The sequence below is a fragment of the Emiliania huxleyi genome (genome assembly GCF_000372725.1).
Source record: "Emiliania huxleyi CCMP1516 chromosome Unknown EMIHUscaffold_13, whole genome shotgun sequence".
NCBI classification, from domain to species: domain Eukaryota; phylum Haptophyta; order Isochrysidales; family Noelaerhabdaceae; genus Emiliania; species Emiliania huxleyi.
In genome coordinates this window covers 180,479-200,992 of record NW_005201287.1, presented here as the reverse complement: position 1 = coordinate 200,992, position 20,514 = coordinate 180,479, and the positions used below count along the sequence as shown (strand labels likewise).

The window sequence follows — 20,514 nt, the reverse complement described above, 5'->3', positions numbered from 1 at the left end:
CCGTCGACACCTCCTGAGCCGTCGCACGAGGAGTGCAAGTGCAGCTGTGCAAACGCGCCACCGCAGATGCCGCAGCCGCCTACCCAACCGCCGCCGCCACCCGCGCCGCCATCCCCGCCGTCACCGCCGTCATCCCCGCCGCTCCTGCCTGGCCTGAGCGTCCAGGTTGACGGCCCGTGCCCGCTCACCGACGGCGGCGCGTGCGCCACCTCGCCACGCTACCCAGACGAGTACGGCCCCGGCGAGCGGTGCGAGTTCACCAATGTGCCGCCCAACCCGTTGGTCTCCCTCGCCTTCGACGTGGAGCCTGGCGCCGATTGCTCCTACGACTACCTCATCGTCAACGGCGTGAAGTACTGCGGCACCTCGGGGCCGAATGGCGCGGTGGCGGAGGACGGCGTCATCGAGTGGTTCTCAGATGGTTCCTCACCAGCGCCGTGCACGACCACAGGCGGCTCAGCTCCGGAGGGCTCAACGTGTGTCTTCCCCTTCACCTACAACGGCGTAACGTACAGCGAGTGCACCACGGTCGCGAACGATGACACGCCATGGTGCTCCATCGAGGCCATCTACTCGTCGCTCTGGGGCAACTGTGTGTGCATCCCCGCTTCGCCCTCGTCGCCGCCTCCCTCGGATGGTGGAGTGTCCGCGGCCGGCTGGAAGATCTGCTGGTCCAACGCGCCTCCGCAGATGCCGCCGCCACCTAGCCAACCGCCGCCGCCACTCGCGCCGCCATCACCGCCATCACCGCCGTCATCCCCGCCGCTTCTGCCTGGCCTGAGCGTCCAGGTCGACGGCCCGTGCCCGCTCACCGACGGCGGCGCGTGCGCCACGTCGTCACGCTACCCGGAGTTGTACGGTCCTGACGAGCGGTGCGAGTTCACCAATGTGCCGCCCAACCCGTTGGTATCCCTCGCCTTCGACGTGCAGGGAGACTATCACCCTGACATCGATCACGACGGGAACGGCGACCCCACAGACGACTGCCGCTTCGACTACCTTTTCGTCAATGGCGTGAGGTACTGCGGCACCTCTGCCCCGACTGGGATCGTGCCCTCGGGTGGCAACATCACCTGGGTCTCGGACGGTTCGGGCTTCGGGGCTGGCTGGAAGATCTGCTGGGCCAACGCGCCTCCGCAGATGCCGCCGCCACCTAGCCAACCGCCGCCGGCGCCATCAACCCCGCCGCCATCGCCGCCACCTTCTCCCCCGCCGCTACCGCCGCCGCCATCGCCGCTTCTGCCTGGCTTGAGCGTCCAGGTTGACGGCCCGTGCCCGCTCACTGACGGCGGCGCGTGCGCCACCTCGCCAAACTACCTGGACGGTGAGTACGGTCCTGACGAGCGGTGCGAGTTCACCAATGTGCCGCCCAACCCGCTGGTCTCCCTCGCCTTCGACGTGGAGCCTCAGGTCGACTTGTATTTTCTTACCGCCTGCCGCTATGACTACCTCGTCGTCAACGGCGTGAGGTACTGCGGCACCTCTGGCCCGACTGGGGTCGTGCCATCGGATGGCAACATCACCTGGGTCTCGGACGTTGGAGTGTCCGCGGCCGGCTGGAAGATCTGCTGGGCCAACGCGCCTCCGCAGATGCCGCCGCCGCCGCCCACACCGCCAACGCCGCCGTCGTCGCCGCCCACACCGCCAACGCCGCCGCTCCCGCCCCCTCTCGTGGTCACCGGAGGTTGCGCTCCGCAAAGCTCTGCCCTCGACAACGTCGAATATGTCGCGGTCGGCTACACCTTATCGGGAGCGCCGTACTTCCGCGACGCCTCGTCGTCGTACTACATCTACTGGGACCCCACTTGCAGTGGTACAGGCTCTACTGCCCGCTGGATCGTGGACAAGCAAGCACCGAGCACTACCGCCTCCAGCGACCTCGATGGCGACGGGACATGTACCTACGAGGCCCGCATTGACGCGGACGACTCCTCCTCGCCGCCGCTAGGCAGGGCTACCTGGCGGGTTTACTGCGACGGAACCTTTACGGACAACGATCTGACACTGGCCTTCACCACGACCCCGCCGCTACCGCCGCCGCCATCGCCGCTTCTGCCTGGTCTGAGCGTCCAGGTCGACGGCCCGTGCCCGCTCACCGACGGCGGCGCGTGCGCCACCTCGCCACGCTACCCGGACGAGTACGGTCCTGGCGAGCGGTGCGAGTTCACCAATGTGCCGCCCAACCCGTTGGTCTCCCTCGCCTTCGACGTGGAGGGAGACTATTACCTTTACAACGACTACGACGGGAACGGCGACCCCACAGACGACTGCCGCTACGACTACCTCGTCGTCAACGGCGTGAGGTACTGCGGCTCCTCTGGCCCGACTGGGATCGTGCCCTTGGATGGCAACATCACCTGGGTCTCGGACTCTATAGTGTTCAGGACCGGCTGGAAGATCTGCTGGGCCAACGCGCCTCCGCAGATGCCGCCGCCTCTGCCACCCCGGTCGCCACCGCCGCCCTCGCCTGCGCCCCCTTCGCCGCCGCCGCCGAGCCCGCCGCCGCCCTCGCCGCCCTCGCCGCCCTCGCCGCCACCGTCCCCTCCATCACCGCCATCTTCGCCGCCGCTCCCGCCGCTCACCCCCGCGACCCATCTCGTCGAGACCGTCGACCAGCTGCGCGAGCGGCTCAAAGACGCCGAGGGCGGTCCCAGCGGCAATGCGTCGCTGCAGCTGCAGCGCGACGCACAATTCCTTCTCGGCGGCAGCGAGCTGTCGTGCCGCACCCCGATCGAGCTTGCCATCCGGAGCAGCCCAGGCTCGACCGCCATCATGAACGCCGAGGGCATGTCGCGCCACTTCCTCGTCTCGGGCGGCTGCCGCCTGACGCTGGAGGGCGACATCACCCTCGTCAACGGCCGCGCGGACGGCGACGGCGGCTCCCTTCTGATTGAGGGCGGCGAGGCGACCCTTCGCGGCGTCACCATCAGCAACTCCTCCGCCGGCGGGGACGGCGGCGGCATCGCCTCCAAGGGCAGCCGCCTCGGCCTCGACGCGGTGACGGTCTCGGGCTGCGAGGCGGGAAATAGCGGCGGCGGGCTATTTGCCGAGCTGTCGCAGAGCCTCGTCATCAGGGGCTCCGCCTTTGAGCGCAACGAGGCTGGCAAGGGCGCTGCGATCGAGTACGCCTCCCAGGACACGGACAGTGAGACCGCCCTCATCGTCGGCACCGCCTTCGAGGGCAACGTCGGCGAGACGACCGTGAGCTCCAACGCGCCCATCAGCTGGATCTGCGAGCTCGGGCAGTACATGCCGCCCACGAGTGGCGACGGGGAGGACGCCTTCTCCGGCGACTTCACCGGCTGCTTGAAGGAGTGCGCCGCCGGCTTCTTCGGGAACGAGACCGACCTGAGCAGCCCCACCTGCAGCGGGCAGTGCCCTCAAGGCCGCTACTGCGTCGAGGGGACCGCCGATCCGACGCCGTGCCCCCGCGGCACGATGATGCCGGCTCGCGGCGCGGCGAGCGAGGATGCCTGTCTGCCGTGCGCCCCCGGCCAATATCAGCCCGGCAGCGGCGCGACGGAGTGCCTCGCCTGTCCTCCGGGGAGCTACTCGGCGGCTGTCGGGCAGTCGTCTTGCGAGCCGTGTCCAAAGGGCGGCTACTGCAATGAAGTGGGCGCCGCCACGAGCATGGTCTGGGAGCCCTGTCCCGCAGGCAGCTTCAACCCGACCAACGGCTCCAATGCGAGCGCCGCGTGCGAGCTCTGCCCTGCCGGCACCGCGAGCGCGACGCCGGGAGCGAAGAGTGGCGACACGTGCGCGCCCTGTGAGCCCGGCCATTTCGCCGCCACGCCTGGCCTCTCCAAGTGCGAGCGATGCTCCGCCGGATTCTACCAGAAGGCGAGCGGCGCAGCCGAGTGCCTCCGCTGTAAGCCTGGCAGCCTCTGTCCTCTTGGCGCGTCGCTCGAGCTGCCCGCGGCGTGCGAGCTGGGCACATACGCCAACGCCACCGACGATGACGGCGATCCCGACTGCTTCGGCTGCCCGGCGGGATCGTCGTGCAGCGGTGGGGCTGCGCCGCCGGCGGAGTGCTCGCCGGGCGCTTTCGCCGCCACGCCTGACCTCTCCCAGTGCGAGCGCTGTAAGCCTGGCACCACCTCTGGCGCCGGCAGCGTATCGTGCGACGAGTGTAGTGCAGGCACGTACGCCGCCAACGCTGGCCAGGGGGAATGCACCCTCTGCCCCCATCCCTTGAGTAGTGGGCGCGGCGACGTCACCTGCTCGATTTGCAAGGAGGGCTTCTACTTGAAGGACTCGAGCGCCGATGCAGACGACATCTTCAAAATCCCGACCAAGTACTGCAAGTATTGCCCTTCAAACGCCAACTGCAGCGCCGGCACCGCCCTCGCGTCCCTCGGCGTGGACGTCGGCTACTGGCGCGCCTCCAACGCCACCTCGGAGCTCCACCGTTGTGACTCAGAGACGTGCTCTGGTAGCTCCGGCCAGCCCAGCCGCCGCCGCCTCACCGACGGAGATGACGACCCACACTGCACCGCCGGCCACACCGGGCCGCTCTGCGAGGTCTGCGTCGCGGACTCGGACTACTTTAGCTCTGCCGAGGGGCGCTGCGTCGCCTGCCCCTCGACGGCCCGCTCCGCCGGCGTCGTTGTCGGCTTTGTCATCGTCATCGCTGTGCTCGCCGCCGCCGCCGCTGGGCTTCGTCACCTCTCCTTCTCCCGCCGCCTCCGGAAGCGAGCCACCCGCATTGAGTCTGAGGTCGGCTTCCAGCCCAAGTTCAAGATCGTCGTCAGCTTCTACCAGGTGAGCAGCACCCTCGGCCTCGTCTACGGCGTCCGCCTCGACGAGCGCTTTACGCGCTGGCTCGACGTGCTCAAGCTGTTCAGCCTGGACCTGTTCGGCGTTGCCATCCCGGGCCGCTGCATCGGAGCCATGAGCACGCGCTTGCTCGTCGCGGGCCTCTGGCCGTACGCCGCCGTCGCTTTCGTGTCGCTCGCCATTGTGGCGGTGGCGGCGGTCCTCAACAACAAGCAGGCACTCGACCGCAACCTCTTTGGCCGCCTCCTTTACTGGGCGATCTTCATCTTCTACCTGGTGCTTCCCTCCGTCTCGCGCTCCATCTTCAGCGCGAGGCTGTGCGAGTCCTTTGGCTACGACGACGCCACAGGCCAGCGCATCAGCTACCTGCTCGCCGACCCGTCGCTCACGTGCGACGCCGGTCCGACGTGGGACGACGAGACGAGCGGACTCGAGCCGTACTTTTGGACCTTCTTTGCCCTCTGGCCCGTCCTCGTGCCGCTCGGCTTCCTGGCGCTGCTGCTCTGCGTCCGCAAGCCTGTGGCTGCGCAGCGCGCAACGTTGCTCTCCAGCGCGACGAGCTTCCTCTGGCGGGACTACTCTGCCGGCCTCCTCTTCTGGGAGGTGCTCGACCTGGTCCGCAAGATCTTCCTCACCTCGATGGTGCTCTTCATCGACCAGGAGTACGGCTCCAGGAAGCTGCTGCGCACCGTGGTCGCCGGCGTCGTCTCGGCCATGTTTGCGACCATCCTCGCCCTCGCCCGCCCCTACCGGCGCTCCGACGACCTCTGCCTCGCGTGCATCGCCAACCTGCTCCTCACATGCTGCTTCGCCTCGGGAGTGGTCATCCAGGTCCGCGCCCCCGCTGAAATTCCTCACCGTCCCTCTCTGTCTCCCGTAACCGCGCAACTCACCACACCCGACCTCGCCACCACAGCTGTGCGACAGCACCATGTACGAGGACATGTGCTACAACCTCGTCGGCTACCAGACCTTGCGCGGCGCCAGCACCTTTGCCGTCGTCCTCACCGCGGTCATGCTCGCCGTCTCGCTAATCGTCATCCTCGTATCGGCGGTCAGCGCCTCGAGAGCGAAGACCATGCGGCTCGTCTCGTCGATGCGCGAGCCGATGCGCGACGGCATCACCCTCGCCGACGGTCAGCAGTGGCACCTCTTCCTCAGCCACGTCTGGAGCACGGGGCAGGTTTGCCACCCCTTGTCCCACCGCTTAAGGTGCGGATAAACCTGACCTGCCTTCCTCCCGTGTAGGACGCCGTCGCCGTCATCAAGAATGAGCTCCAGCAGTTCCTGCCCGGCTGCGAGATCTTCCTCGACGTCGACGACCTCAAGAACATCGGAGAGCTGGAGGCGTACGTTGGTCGCTCGCAGGTGGTGCTCTGCTTCCTATCGCGGGGCTACCTGCGCTCGACGAACTGCTTGCGCGAGGTCCGCGCCGCGCTAGAGATGGGCAAGCCGCTCGTGCTCGTCCACGAGGCAGACCCGGACAAGGGCGGGGGCACGCTCGCCGAGCTGCGATCCGAGTGCCCCGAGGAGCTGCAGGCCGCCATCTTCGACGCCGGCTGGCCGATGGCGGTGTGGCATCGCATCGAGGCCTTCCAGCACGCCTCGCTCAAGGTCATCGCCGAGGCGCTGCTGCTGAAGACGCCAAAGTACGAGGGCGAGGACGAGCTGCCCCTGTGCATCCCGGGCGAGATCCGAGCCGACGACCTCGCCTTCCCCAAGCCGGTGGTTCTCTGGGCCTCGACTTTGAATGACGGGGCGCGAGGGCTTGCCGATGCGGTCGCGGCGGCTGTGCCTGATGGCATCTCGATCACCGACGCACCGCCCTCGTGCCTCTTCTCGCTGCCTCGCTCCTCGCGCTTCTCGCGCCTCTCCTTGCTCCTCTCTTCGCTACCTCGACGCGCGAGAAGAGATGGCGGCGGCGAGGCGACGCACATGCTGCTCTACCTGAAGGAGGCGACGTGGGCCGACGATGGCGCCGAGGCGCTCGCAGAGCAGGTGCGCGCCGCGCGCCGCGCCAAGCTGCCGCTCGTCATGGCGCACGAGAACGACGCCGTTCGCGGCGGCTGCATCTTTGCCCACTTTTTCGAGGTGACGCCGCGCGATCTGCTCTCCGATGGGCTGTACAACGACCTCGCCGTCGGCTGCCACTCGGACCCGCACCGGCAGGTGTCGCTCGCCCTCCTCGCAAAGGCGCTCGGAGCGACCAAGCAGACGGCTCAGTCGCGCGTGCGCCGCGCCACTCTCGCTCGATCGACGCAGGCCCGCGGCACCTCTTCGAACACGGAGCCGTCGAATGGCGACGACGTTGTGGAAGAGTCAGCGACGCTGGACCGCCAGATCGTCTGAGGAGAACGCCTTTTGCTGCACAGTAAACCGCACACGCACATACACACGCATGCACGCGCGCACACCACACCACCTCCGCAGAGCCCCTGCACAAACGAATTGAGCAACCTTCTCCTGTGGAGCTGCATGGACGCTTGGGCGTGGCTAGGGGTCCGATCTTGGGAAAGAATTTAAGGTTTAAGTTGTCACCTCGTCGGGGTTGTGATCTCGGCATTACGCCGCTGACTTACGAAGAGCATCCCTTCGCGCTCAAAAGAAACCAAAACAAGTCGCAAAAGGGCGGCGGTTGGCCTTCGGCCGTCCGTTCTGCCATCCAGTCCGCCATAACCTGCGCGCGTCTCCGGTGATATGATTCGCCGCTTTCAACTCGCGAGCTGGCTGGCTCTGGCGTCCGGACGTCGAGCTTGACCCATGCGCGGGACAGTATTTAGCCAAGGTGATCAAGAACCCACACTGGGACCTCGCCCACGGCGGTCGCGCCGACTTCAGGGGCAAGCACAACTCGCTGTACAACTACTTGTCCGCTCCTGGGCTGAGCATCAACGTACGCCTGGAGGAGGCGCTCTACACCCTCCGTGACGGGCAGCTGCTTGTCAACGGCACCTTTATGAGCGAGGCCCACGTTGGCACCCTCGTCGCCGGCGAGACGCAGGTGTGTAGCCCTAGCCCCTGCCCTTCGCCCGATATCCATCGCCCATGTTGTCGCCCCTGTAGCCCCTCTCTCCTAGATCCCCGACCCCTGATCTTCCCCTCAGTGCAAATGGGCATACGTCAGCTACGTCGCCTCCGAACTCAATCAGCAGAACTGGGGCTGGGGCATACATAAATAAAACGGACACCTCTACTAGGAGATGGGTAACAAGGAGCAAGTCCCCGCCCGTGCGATCTTTGTGCAGGGTGGGTGTCACTCCATAGTCGCCTAGGCGCGGCCACGGCCCAAGCTTCCGCCGCCACCCTGAACCTTTGTGGGGCCACCTGTCTCCCCCTCCTCACCACCACGACCTCTTGGGGCACCACCACTGCTAGCACCTGCCCCCTCCTCTTCCTCCTCCTCCTCAGGAGTGTTGCCAGGAGGTGCAGTGCCAAAGGGCATGCCTTCGCATGCCATTGTGCTCGAGTAGAAGCACGTCGCCCGCTGGTCGACAAGCGGTTCTTTGAAGACGGTGTCCGCAGTCTCAGCCTGCTCTGCGGTCATCTTGCCCACGCTACCCAGCGCCGTGGCAGCACTGGACTGCGCCTTGGAGATGGCATCCGCGTACATCTGCTCTTGGTAGTCCAAAATCCCAAGGAACGCGGCCAAGCGGGCCACCTCCGCCTCAACTGTGGATGGATTGGCCAGGTGAGTTTGGCTCAGCAGGAACACATTGGGGCCGCCGTTGCCTGAGCCATCAAGTGCAGCGGAGTAACCATTCGTGAAGGCCGCGAAGCCGCGGCTGCCAGCACCCATCTCGCCGTCACCAGAGCCAAGCGCTGCGCCGACATGCCTCTCCAAGAGCGGGTCGATGCCCGCAGCGCCCCCCCCAGCGAAATCGTTTGCAGCGACTATGTACTCCTTTGGCTCGCGCACCAACATAACGACCTTGCACGGAGACTGACCGGCTGGCGTGCTCAGGATTGAAGTCGGCAACCACTCGAACGGCACGTGGGTCCCGAACAGGCGCCGGCCTGGTGCCTCGAGGTTGAGACCCGATCCTGACGGGTCCATTTCAAAGTCGTAAAACTCGGTGTGGCCCGACACTTCGCGCGCGCCGGTGAAAGCTTTGATGAGACCCAAGCCAGCCTCTTTGGCTTTGCCGGCGGGTGGTTGCGTCGCGAAAATCACGTCATCGGGCCGTGCCGCGATGGCGCGGAAATTTGCGAGCCAGGTGGGGGTTTTAACTGCGACAAAGCGCGTGCCGCAGAAGAAGTACTCAGCCTTTTTTCCACCCGAGGCCAGCTGCACTGTTGAGTTCAGCGGGCAGTCATTTGGGACGTAACTGAACCCTTCCACGCCTGGACTCGCCCTCGGACTCGGTGGAGCTGCAACGCTCGGACTTGGACGTGCAATTGGCACCGAAGGCGTCGCACCAAAGGCGTGCACCTGCGCAAGATTATTTATGTGGTGGAGTGCCAGCAAATTGCAGCAGAGGCGTGACATCGCAGGTGCAAGCAATTAAAATCGTGCGTCGGCAGTGATCGTCGGCGATGATCGTCGGCCTTTCAGTCGGCCTTTCAGTCGCGCGTCCTATCGATAGGACTTTAGGACTTTCAGGCTGAAAGAATTTGACGAGTTCGCCCTCGCACGACACTAGGCTCAACGAGGAGATGCTGTGCAGTTAGAGAGCTCCTAGCGAGCTCGATTTTGATGAGAAAACGCCAAAGAAATCAGCGCCCGCGGCGGGCCAGCCTCCGGCGGCGCCTGCGGCGGGCCGCTGGGGCCTCCGCCCTAGACCCCGTTTACACCCGAGCTATCTTGCCCCACGACCTGAGCCGGAGCCGGTCATCAACCGGGAGCGTTGACCGTTGTGAAAGCAAGAAAAGGGCGGGCGTGGGACGGAGGACGGCAGGAAAGGAAAGGAAAGAAAGAACGCGCGCCATTTTACAAAAGAAAGAATTTACAACAAAACTCAGAAAAGAAATCGTCCGCCCGGGTAGTCTGTGTTCGGCCATGGCTCCGCTCGTGCGGACGCCACCGGCTTCGGAGCGCCTCGTGTTGATCCCAGCCATCGACAAACGGAACACGACTGGCTACAAGAACGTGACCTACGATCGCAGCAAAAAGAGATTCGTGGCGAAGGTGAGGGATGGCGGCAAGCGGGTCCACCTTGGCCGCTTCAACACCGCCGAAGAGGCGGCCACCGCCTACGCTCGCTCGGAGTACGGCCGCGCCGACGCCGCCAAGCTACTGCAGCCCCGCTCTGCTCTCACTGCCGCTGGCCTCGAGGCGATAAGGCAGGCGGAGAGGGAGGGCCTCACCCTCACCGCCAGCAGCAACAACAGCACCGGCTACAAAGGCGTAACCTTCTGCCCGAAGCAGAAAGGCACCAAGAAGTACATGCTGCAGGAGTGGGTTTGCGGCAAGCAAGTCAGCCTCGGCTACTTCGCCACCGCCGAGCAAGCTGCGCTCTTCTACGCCCGCAGGGAGGCGGACAGGGACACCACCGATCTCACCACGCCGCCACCACCGCCGCCGCCACCCGAGCCTTCCTCTGCCGCTGGCGCCGAGGCAGTCCGGTAGGCGGGGATGGAGGTCGGAGATGGAGGTGGAGGCAGCTGCCGCAGTTGCGGGCATGGTCGCGGAACAGCTGCTGAGGAGACCGAGTGCGGCATTTGCTTGGACGAGCTCAGCGCACACCGTGAGGCGCGACTGCAGCCTCGCGACCCGAACGGCTGGGGCGCCACGCGCTGCTGCAAGAACCTCTTCCACCACCGCTGCCTGCACACTTGGCTCAACGACGACAGCGAGGTCGAGACGAGCTGCGGGACGGAGCCGATCAACACGGCCTGCCCTTTTTCGAGGCTCTCTGTCGACGACGGTCGGCGTCGCGTATGCTTAGTTAGCGAGAGAAGCGAGTTCCGAGTGATACCTAACATGTAACGACGAAAGCCCTTGCCCTGCAGCGCTGCCACTGTCGCGTTTTCCGCCTTTGTTAAAGAATTGTACAACAAATCCCTCGCAGACCGCAGGGCGGGGACCTGTTCCTTTTTACCCATCTCCTACTAGAGCCGTAGAGGTGTCCGTTTTATTTATTTATCGCACGACACTAGCACGGGACTTGGCGCGCACCGCTCTGCGGTGGCAGAAGAAACAGAGAGCCGAAGGGAGGGAATGAGGACGGCACGCCGTCAGCACCCCATTCAGAGTTCTTCTTCGACTGCTGTGCCTTTTGTGGTGCCAGTCCGTGCCAGTCTGCTGTGAGAGGGGCTTGCTGGTCAAGAATTCTTCGCGCCAGTCCCGTTGCGTAACCAGTGTCGTGCGAGGGAGCTTCTTGAGGATCGCGCGGACCCCTTCTACAACACAAAATCAAAACTCCCTCGCAAGACACTGAGCTTTCAAAAGAAGTGGATGGGAGACGTATTCTTTGTCTTGCGAGGGAGAGAGCGGGTGCGCCCACAGGAGCCAAAACCTTTACTAATTTCAACCTTTTAGAAAGGAGCAACACAACGCAAAGGACGCGGAAATCTGAATGTTGGCATTTTCCCATAGGAGCCTAGGCTCTTTTACTTGGCGTAGGGTGCCCTCAGGACCCCCCAAAAAGATCGCGCTCGCAGCAATGTGTGAACAGGCTCCGGGGTTTCTGCGTGAACACGGGCCCGGGGTTGTGCTTTTTACGTGAACACAGGCTTGACTTCTGACTGTCGTTGCTGTCTCTCCCTTCTCGACTGTCTGTGCTTGTGCGTCTTCGGTCCTGGGGTTTTGTGTTTTGCGGGGAAACGAGGTTTTTGCTCGCCCTCCCTGGGACCTCGTTTTTTTTTTCGTGTTTCGTGACTGTCTCTGTGCGATTTCGGGCCCGGGGTTGTGCGTGAACACAGGATTTCGGGGCCCGGGGTTGTGCGTTTCTGTGAACAGGGCTCGACCTCAACCTCTCACAGACCAGCGCACAGCGCCGTAGGACGTATTTTCTTCTCAGTAACAAGGCTGTGAACTTGCCCCGCGCGCCTGACCCAGGCGCGAGAAACGAATCTGCGAGGCGTGGCCGCTTATGCGGCCCGATGGGGAGGAGCGGTGCGAACTACGGGGATCGGCTTCTTACACAGCCCTTCCTTGCAGCCTCCAACCTACCCGCGCTAGGTCTCGGGGGACGGGCAGGGGTCAGCCCCGCGCGACCTCAGGAACTAGCCGGGGCAGTCGGAGAAGGGGCAACTCCGTGCACTGACGGTCGGCCGTCAGAAAACATGCCTGCGTGGATCGCGTCACACCAATCCTCGCTACCCAACGCGGCCAAAGGATATCAACCTCGAGAACTCGAGAGACAGAGGCTGTGAACACTGGCTCAGAGCGCCTCGTTGTGCAATCCCAGCGGCCCGATGCGCGTCGCCTCCTTCCTCGTCCTCAGCGTGTGCGCAGCGTATTCGCCCGACGTTGTTTCTGACGAGGAGGAGGCCGCGGCTGTCGCCGAGCCCCGCCCCGCCTGGCTCGAGTACTGGGTTCCGACGGAAGTGCCGGCTGAGTACGGCGAGTTTGCCAAGCTCACGGAGGCCAATAGCACCTGCGTGCTGCTCCCGAACACGACGCAGGGCTCGCTGTGGGGCGAGGGCGTCTACGACGGCAACGGCTCGCTTGTCAACGGCACCCTCTGTGCGCGCCGCGCCGCATAGATAGCGCGTAGGGCGGGTGTCCGTTCGGCGCAAAAGATGATAGGGTCGGCGATCGTGGAGGCAGCGACGTACCCAGGAGGCGACACAGCTGTCCTGACAGCTCCGCCCGCGCACAGGCGAGCCGTGCTCCCTGCTGCCCGGCCTCGAGGCACCGCTGATGACCTCCGGTGCGTGGCCTGTGTTAGTCGGGACGCGTCCGTGACGCTGCGGAGAGCCTTAACGCCGGTCTCTTCCGGTCTCGCGACTAGGCCTGCCCTGCCGCACGATATACCTGTCCCTCGCCCTCCTCCTCCTCCTCCTCCTCCTCGTCATCGCCCAGAGCCAGAGCGGCGGCGGCGCGGGGGCGCCAACAAAGTCGCGCGCATACACACAGCTCGACGCGTCCAAAGCCCCTCCGTCGCCGCGCGACTACATCGCACAGGCGCGCGCGGCACGAGAGCGGGAGAGGCGCGGGGCGGGTGTCTGTCGTGCGCACCACGCTGAAGAGAGCGGTTGGACACTATCGCGCGCCCTCGCGCCTGCAAACCCCTTGCCGCACACACGCACACCGTGCCGGTTGCCACCGCCCCCGCTTCTTCTAGCCCTTCCTCTTCTCTTCTCCTCGCCACGCGCCGGGGCGGCTTCGGCTGCCACCGCCCCGCCCGCCGCCCTGCACGGTCCCCTGCAGCCCCCAACCTCTCCCACCCCAGGTCCGGAAGGACTCGAAGGAGGGCAAGGCGGTGCCGCCGGCAAAGAAGTGGGGGCAGGAGAGTCCCCCCCCCGCGTCAACAGTCCCCCCGCGCGTCTCCTCGCGTCTGCACACACATGCACATCCCCCCGCTGCGCTCCTCATCGCGCGCGGCCCTCGGGTAACCCCCTCCCCTCTTCTCTTCTTCTCTTCTCCCAGGTACAGCCTCCGACGCGGCTCGCCTCCGCCCCCGGCCTCGGGACGCAGTCGTCCGGGACAAAGCTCTACTGAGATCTGAGAGAGGCAGTGGTGAAAGGGAACCACGACCCGTCCCTCACGCCGTCTTCGCCTTGGCTTCCTTCGCCCCCCCCCCCCCCCCCCCTCTCGGCACCGGCACCGCCGCGCAGCGGGCCGCACACCCGCCGTGTCCCAGCCCCGCGTCTCTCTAAACACCAATCACAAATGGTGTCGACACTGTGACGTATTATCAATCACGGTCCCAGCTCCATTTTTTTCGCAAAATGTGCACAGGGTGATTACGCAGAAACGAAACTCGAAGGGCGTTCTCCCCACACCCCAGACGCCAGAGACGAGACTCGAGAGAGCAGCGAGAAGGACGGAAAAAGACAGAGACAGAGGGGAGACAATCGCACGAAGAGGAGTCAAGGGCATCCTACGGGAGGCACAGGGGCGCCTGCAAAGCGCAGCATCCGTACGGCGCCAAGCAGCGGAGGATTCTGCGGAAGAAGAGGGAGTGGCCCTCCCCCGGCCTCGCCGCCCCGACCCCTTCTCAGGCCGGGCGGCAGGCGCGGCTCTGCCTCGCACCCTCGAGTCTCTCGCGTGAAAACTAGGTGGAGATCGCGACGTAGATAAGGTAGGCGATCGCGGCGAAGCAGACGCCGATGAAGGCCGTCATCGGCCTGGCGAGGGCAGGAGGCTCGGGTGGAATGCGGCCAAGCGAGCGGTGCGGAGTGCCATGGCTGGTGGGGCCGGCGGGCGGTGGCAGTCGCGTCGCCGCTCCGGCGGCGTGCTGCTCCGGCGGGCGGGCGGCGGCGGCGACGCGGGCGGCGGCGGCGGCGCGGGCGCCGCTGTGGAGGGTGGGCGAGAGGCGGCGCACGTGTCGTCGAGCTTTCCGAGGACGTCTCCCGCCTTCTTGATGAAGCGACGGCGCGGCCCGGCGCACTGAGGGCATTTCCAGTAGGGCGGCAGCTCCTCGAACGGATCCTTCGGATCCGGCTCGTAGATGTACCCGCAGTCTGCACACACCCACTCGCCCGCCCAGTAGCCGCGCTCCTCCAGCGTGGGAATTTTCTCCTTCTTCTTGCCGAAGATCTGCATGGTGGCCGGAGCGGTGCGCAGCGGTGTGCGCAGCCGCAGCGCCGCGCCGGGCGACGCGAGCGCCTCGCCGGTCGGCGCGAGCAACACGAGGAGCCCGAAGATCTTCATGTGGTGGTTTCCGAGTAATAACGGATGTGCAAGAATTCTACGAGGCTGGCCCTCAGCTTTCCTGCTCGTGCAGGTGGGACCCTGTCCTTCTCCCACCCCTCGTTTGGCGTGCCCGTTTTCTTTATTTATACAAGACCGTCGAGGCCGCCACCCTCCCGCCGCGCCCCTTCCTCGAGACTGACTGCCTCGCCGCTGACGGCGCCGCCGGAGCACCCTTCCGGCACCAGCCTCCGCGCGCCGCCGCCCGTCAGCTGACCGCCGGGTGTGCGCCGGGGCCGCCTCGCTCCGGGTGGCGAGCCAGCGGCCGGGAGCACGGCCGCGTGCCGCAGAGCACAAACGGGGGCGACTCCGCCTGCCGGCGTCCGGAGTGCGAGGCGGGCGGATCTGCCCTCCTCATATTCTAATCGTGCCGTATCGTGGGTGCGGTACTTTTGGAGTTCGCGTATTGACAACAAAACGCTCGCACACCAATTATTAATATATTTAAAATCCGTCATTTGAGCTTTGAGCTTTGTCCGCCTAAACACGGCCGTGTAGCACTGTAGGCGAGAGAGCATATGTAGCAAGTCCCTCTCACCTCTCACGTCTCAGAGCGCGGCGTGTGCGCGCGGGCGCGCGCAAGCGCCAAGCGAAATGCCGAAAAAAACAACTGCAGCAAGAGCAAGAAATCAGACAAAAAACTCTCCCACACGGCAGCAGACAGGCACGACACGGGAGGGTGCAGGCTGGCGCGTGCTGGCACTAACACAGTCTCAAGAAAACATCACGCTTCCGCCTCTCTCCCACGCGCAGCAGCTATCTAGTCATGGAGAGCCAGCCATCCTCCTGCTCCTCCATTAATCAACAGACAACACACCGTTGGTATCACAACCCGTTAATCAACACCGTCCCACCGGAAAGGGTAGAGAGCCAGCCAGCCATCCTCCTCCGTTAATCAACACTGTTGGTCTCACACCCGTTAATCAACACCGTCTCACAGGAAGGGTCCGATGGTCCAGTTCTGCTTCATTGGGTTTGCCCTGAGGCGTGGGATGTTGTTCTGCGGGCGGCGAAAGCCGTTGTCTGGGTTGGCGTAGAACGCAACCCGCTGCATGAGCCGCTCGACCACCTCTGGAAGGGCTGCCGAGAGATCATTGTGCTCACCCTCGTCCGCTTCGAGGTTGTAAAGGCGCACGGGAGCGCGCGGATGCTCACGGGCCGGAGGGCCCTTCACCATGCTGTAATTTTCGATGGACCACCACCCCCACTTGTCCGCCGGAATTGCATTCGAGGGCAGCCCGACGATGATCTTGTATGGCCAAGATATGAGCGCGCTAAAGTTTGCCCCGCCACGGACGCCCAGGCGGGGGTTTGGAGCCCAGTTGGGGACAAGCATTGGGATGAGCATGTTGGCGGGAAAGTCTTCAATGGCATCGCCGAATTTGCTGCCGACATCGATGTTGATGGGGATCTCATCGCGGCCTGTGGTGCCGCCTGTGGTGACAGCGCCCCATGCATCGAGCCCATCCATGGGCGGGGAGTCAGCCTCGGACACGCCGGCGAGGGCGAGAAGCGTGGGTGTGATGTCGACCGCATGCAACAGTTCTGAACTCGTCTGCCCACGCGCCGACTGTGGAAGGTAACCCCCTGTCATGAAGCTGACTGCGCGAACACCGCCGTCGAACAGAGTCGTCTTCATCCCCCGCAGCGGCCAGTTGGAGGAGGAGGTGGTGGCGTACCAGCCCAGTAGCTCGCCACCCCAGTCAACCATGCCCCCGTTGTCGGTAAGCACCCAAACGAGCGTGTTGTCCCACATGCCATTCTTCTTGAGCGCTTCCACGAGGCGGCCGATGGAATGATCGACCTTGTTTGCCATCGAGCACAACACCGTGCGGTTGCTCATGTCGCGGTTCCCTGCCGAGCTGCTGCCTGTGACTCCGGCGTCAACGCAAGCCTGCAGGTGCTCTGGTTGCGGCGGAGCCTGTAGGGGAGCGTGCACGGCCTGCTCTGCGAAGTAGAGGAACAGGGGTTCCGCGGTAGGATTGGACTCTGTCGATCCAGCCTGGTCAATGATGCGCTCGACCCGCTCAATGTACGAGTCCTGCCAGGCGCGGCAAGCGAGTGGACGATAAATTCGGCGTCGGGGCGTTTGGTACCCGGTATTGCTGAAGCGGCGGGCGGGGGAGCTCGGGGAGTGGAGCCGCGTACCATGACGTAGGTTCCCTTATCCTCCCAGACCGGACGAGAATTCTCCCAAAAGTCGTAGAACACGTTGTCGTCCAACTCAGACTCGAGAGGAGACTTGCCGCTAGCGGTGGCCCACGGCAAGCACGTCCCGTTCGCGACGCCGAACGCCTCATTGATGCAAAAGCCCAGCGTACGCTCGTACAGATCGGTTGCGCCCTGCAGGATGCCGTAGAAGTTGTCGAAGCCGCGACGGTGCGGCAGGTTGCTCTCTTTTGCCGCGCCGAGGCTACACGTATGAGAGAACTAAGCTTAGTACGTTAGCTCGATGGACGTGTCAGTTGACAATGGCGCGACGCACTGCCACTTGCCAACCATCTGGAGAGGGCACAGTCGCACGGACGTGTCAGAAGATATCCGGCCGTGAGTGTGTATTGACGGCTACTCACCTCTGTTCGATATCCAGCCTTGGCCTTCAGCTCTTCGGCGAGGGTTGGGACGTCCAGCGGGAGAGCAGCAGTCGAGCCCGGAAAGGTGGTGGTCCAGTGCTGCATGCCCATGTTGAACGGATGCCGACCAGTGAGCGCAGCGCTTCGGGTTGGGCTGCATGTGGGGTTAACGTAAAGCCGTTTGAGCTCGAGCCCGCCGTTGACAAGCTCGTCCATGGCGGGCGTGGGAAAGTTGGAGCCGTGGAATCCGACGTCTGTGGGCAGGCAAGGCCAGCGCCGGTGAGAGCGTGGGAGAGAATGGGCAAGAGCGGCTATGCTGCGCGCCAGCCCAGCCGAGGTCGTCAAGCATGACCAGGACAAGGTTGGGCGGTGTGGTGCGTACGGTGGACGGCATCGACACGGACGAGAGAAAGGCCAGCATGGGATCGTTGTCTGCAGCTCCTAGTTAGTGCGACCACTTTGTCGGAGACCACTTTTCTCGGGCGTCCTTGTAAAAGAGAAAGCGGATTTCGTGTGAGCTCTGATGCGAGGGTGGACTGTTTGCGACGAGGCTGCGAACGGTGTTCGGTTCGTGACCACTAACCGCCGAAACAAGAGAACTGCGACGTATCGGTCTCAGATTCATAGTTTTCTGTGTCTTCTCACCCCGGCATCAGGCCCGCAGAGGGGATGTTTTAGATCTATTCAAGTCCCCTCCTGAACAAACTGAGATCCGAACGCTGCTCGTCGGCTCTCACTTTTGAGCTGGTCCTCTTCCGCAAGCCAGAATGCTGACGCTCATCGCTGGGGCTGTTGGCCTCCCGATGCCAGCCAACCGCACTACCCGTCTCGAATTCTGCCCGACGGTCGCCAACCTGACCGGGTCCGATGAGCTCAAGGTTGCTCGATCGTACGAGTTTGCGCTGCCCCTCGTGCTGATGGGCGCAACTCTCGACGTCTCCCTCCGCATGGTCCAAGACAACTACCTCAATGTTACGCGAGACACGTTCGTCAACACGTTCGCGCATGTCCTCAAGTTCCCCACGCCCGACTTCCGAGGCGTCGTCAACCCGAACGTCGACACTCTCTACTCCTCGGCCTTTCTGGACGTCGGCCAAGAGCCTGTCGTGCTAACCATCCCCAAGGCGGACCATCGCAGCCGGTACGGCCTCTTCCAGATCATGGACTTCTGGACGAACGTGATCGGCAACCCTGAATTGTTGTACAAAGAGCAAGTCGTCTGCATCAGCCTTGCCCCGCACCTCGTCAGTGACGACTACACACCGTGCCCCGATGACAACATGAACATCACCATCGTGTCAAACACGACGAACCTGTGGCTGCTGGGGAGGACTGCGCCGCTTGAGGGCGGCGACCTCGTGTCTACTAACGCGTTGCAGTTGCAGTACCAGCTGCGTGGCCTGTCAAGTGACGATCCCAACCCTGCGTGGGACTCAAGCGCAGACAGCTCGCTCTCTGCTCGGGACATTGTTAACTCCATGAGCGCGCTTGAGTTTTTCGGTAATGCTACTCAACTCATGGTGGACAACAAACCGACAGCAGACGACGCGCCATTCATGGCGGACGTTTGGCCAGTCGTGGAGGAGAGCTCTGAAGCTACTCTCATGGCAGGGGCGGAGAAGGCTGGAACACTGCTACAATGCCAAGCGCTCAATCTGACCGAATGGACTGAAGAGTATCGCCTTTTGCGGTGGCCTATCCCTAGGCCCAGGAGCTGGCTCGGCATCTCGGGCTCGGTCGGAACTTACGGCACGGATTACCCGGTCCGGGCTGTGATTGCCGATGTCGGCCTTGGAGCGAATCTTCCGGAGGATGCCGTGTACTTTGTCAAGCCGTTTCTGTTTGGGGGATGCAACTACACCCTGACCCTCTCGCCACCACCGCCCGTCGATTCGGCGCGCGGCTTCTGGTCCATCACCACGTACGTGGACCAGTACCTTGTTGCGGATCCCCGAAACGGGACTCAAGCGGCTGTCGTTAGCAGCCTCCAGAACGACATTGTCATCGAGAAAAATGGTAATGCTGTGATCTACATCCAAGCAAGCGACCCGGGAGAGGGCAAAAATTGGCTGTACGTGCCGGAGGACGTGCATGGTACAAATCTCACGCTGACGGCGCGATTCTACCTACCGACGGCGGAGATTTACCCAGATCGGACTTGGACACCGCCAATGATTGAGGTGAGCCGCAGTGGGCCGCTGCGGCGGCCGCAATGCCAGTGGCCGTGGGCGGACTAGCCAGCCAAACTGACGTGGTTGCGAGGGCGAACACGCCGACTGCACTGTTTTAGCTTGCCAGCTGCGCTGTGGTCGCCCCCCCCCCTCACGTGAAACTTTGAGTGATGTTCATTTTGCCTCCGACGTCGATGTGTGTTCATTACGCGAACCACGAAACCTGTTGTGTTAACGTACAGATCTCGCCTGCGCTCATGTTCATGAATAAATCGCGCTCCAGCCCGCTGCCTGCGGTCTAACAGTAGAGCCACCGGAGGTGGCACGAACCTTCACGACACTCGGAGCCCGAGCCCTCTGCGAGGCTTGTGCCACTGGTTTTGTTCGTATTGCTAAAACTCTCTCACGTTAGCTTCGGCTGAAGGCTGACAAGCTGCCGAGCCCATGAGGCCAGTTCTTTCTCCTCTCCACGGCATGTGCCATGTCACGCCGCAGAAGCTCCCCCCCCCACACACACACACACACCGCATCCCGGCTCGTTGTGTTGGATGTCTCGGCCCACGTACTGGATGTGAGCCCTGGTTAGGCCCATGCTCGAGTGAGGGGTGCGTATCACTGGCCCCTCCAATTCTTTGATCTCCCACGCCAACTGCCGAGAACCTGCAGCAGCCCGACACACACATGTATCAAAAGGCCCAGCGGGACGACGGCAGGCGCGCCCTCGAGCGGCAGGCCAGGAAGTGGGAGGCGGACAGCGAGGCTCTTTGGCAGGGGGGGCGGGAGGAAAGAATCGAAGAAAAAAATCGGGGCACCGGAACACGGACGGACGGTCGGTCGGGCGATCTGAGGTCCAACTAGGCGTATGCATTGCTCATCCAAGGCGATCACCTGGACCTATCAACAGGCGCCCCTTGGGCCCTACTTCACAGCCTTGTTATTGAGAAGAAAATACCTCCTCTGGCGCTATGCGCTGGCCTGTTCACACTGGTTTCGCGGTCGGCGAAGGTTTATGTGAAGGTCAGCAGCGAATATGACGGTTTCGCCAACGCTCTCACGTCACGCATTTGCACAGGCATTGCATGTGTGTGCGAACTTGCATATGCCGCGCAGCGTGCTGGAGGCCCACGCCTTCCTCACAAGGCTGACCGATCGCGAGCGGCGCGATCGCGCGGCGGCCGCTTCAATGCGGCAAGGG

The 20,514-nt window shown here is 63.8% G+C and overlaps 4 protein-coding genes across 4 annotated transcripts; 2 read left to right on the top strand and 2 right to left on the bottom strand.

Annotated features, from left to right (window-relative positions):
• Positions 1-9,760: 9,760 nt before the first annotated feature.
• On the top strand, positions 9,761-10,693 carry EMIHUDRAFT_351811 (hypothetical protein). The gene has a single exon (XM_005789101.1). It carries the CDS (start codon positions 9,773-9,775, stop codon positions 10,340-10,342), a length of 570 nt encoding a protein of 189 aa, XP_005789158.1. The 5' UTR covers positions 9,761-9,772; the 3' UTR covers positions 10,343-10,693.
• Positions 10,694-13,621: 2,928 nt separating this feature from the next.
• EMIHUDRAFT_420857 (hypothetical protein) lies at positions 13,622-14,537 on the bottom strand (the record flags this gene model as incomplete). The annotated part of the gene is made up of 2 exons (XM_005789100.1): positions 13,622-14,010; positions 14,208-14,537. Coding segments are annotated over 2 exons (403 nt in total), but the record flags the coding sequence as incomplete, so codon positions are not given.
• Positions 14,538-15,354: 817 nt separating this feature from the next.
• On the bottom strand, positions 15,355-17,540 carry EMIHUDRAFT_433677 (hypothetical protein). Its single transcript, XM_005789099.1, has 5 exons — positions 17,473-17,540; positions 17,149-17,402; positions 17,061-17,077; positions 16,724-16,988; positions 15,355-16,616 (listed from the first exon to the last, which is right to left on the bottom strand). The coding sequence occupies exons 1-5, from the start codon at positions 17,495-17,497 to the stop codon at positions 15,510-15,512; spliced, it is 1,668 nt and encodes a 555-aa protein (XP_005789156.1). The 5' UTR covers positions 17,498-17,540; the 3' UTR covers positions 15,355-15,509.
• Positions 17,541-17,915: 375 nt separating this feature from the next.
• On the top strand, positions 17,916-19,385 carry EMIHUDRAFT_98153 (hypothetical protein; the record flags this gene model as incomplete). The annotated part of the gene is made up of 2 exons (XM_005789098.1): positions 17,916-18,550; positions 18,854-19,385. The coding sequence occupies 2 exons, from the start codon at positions 17,916-17,918 to the stop codon at positions 19,383-19,385; spliced, it is 1,167 nt and encodes a 388-aa protein (XP_005789155.1).
• Positions 19,386-20,514: the final 1,129 nt, after the last annotated feature.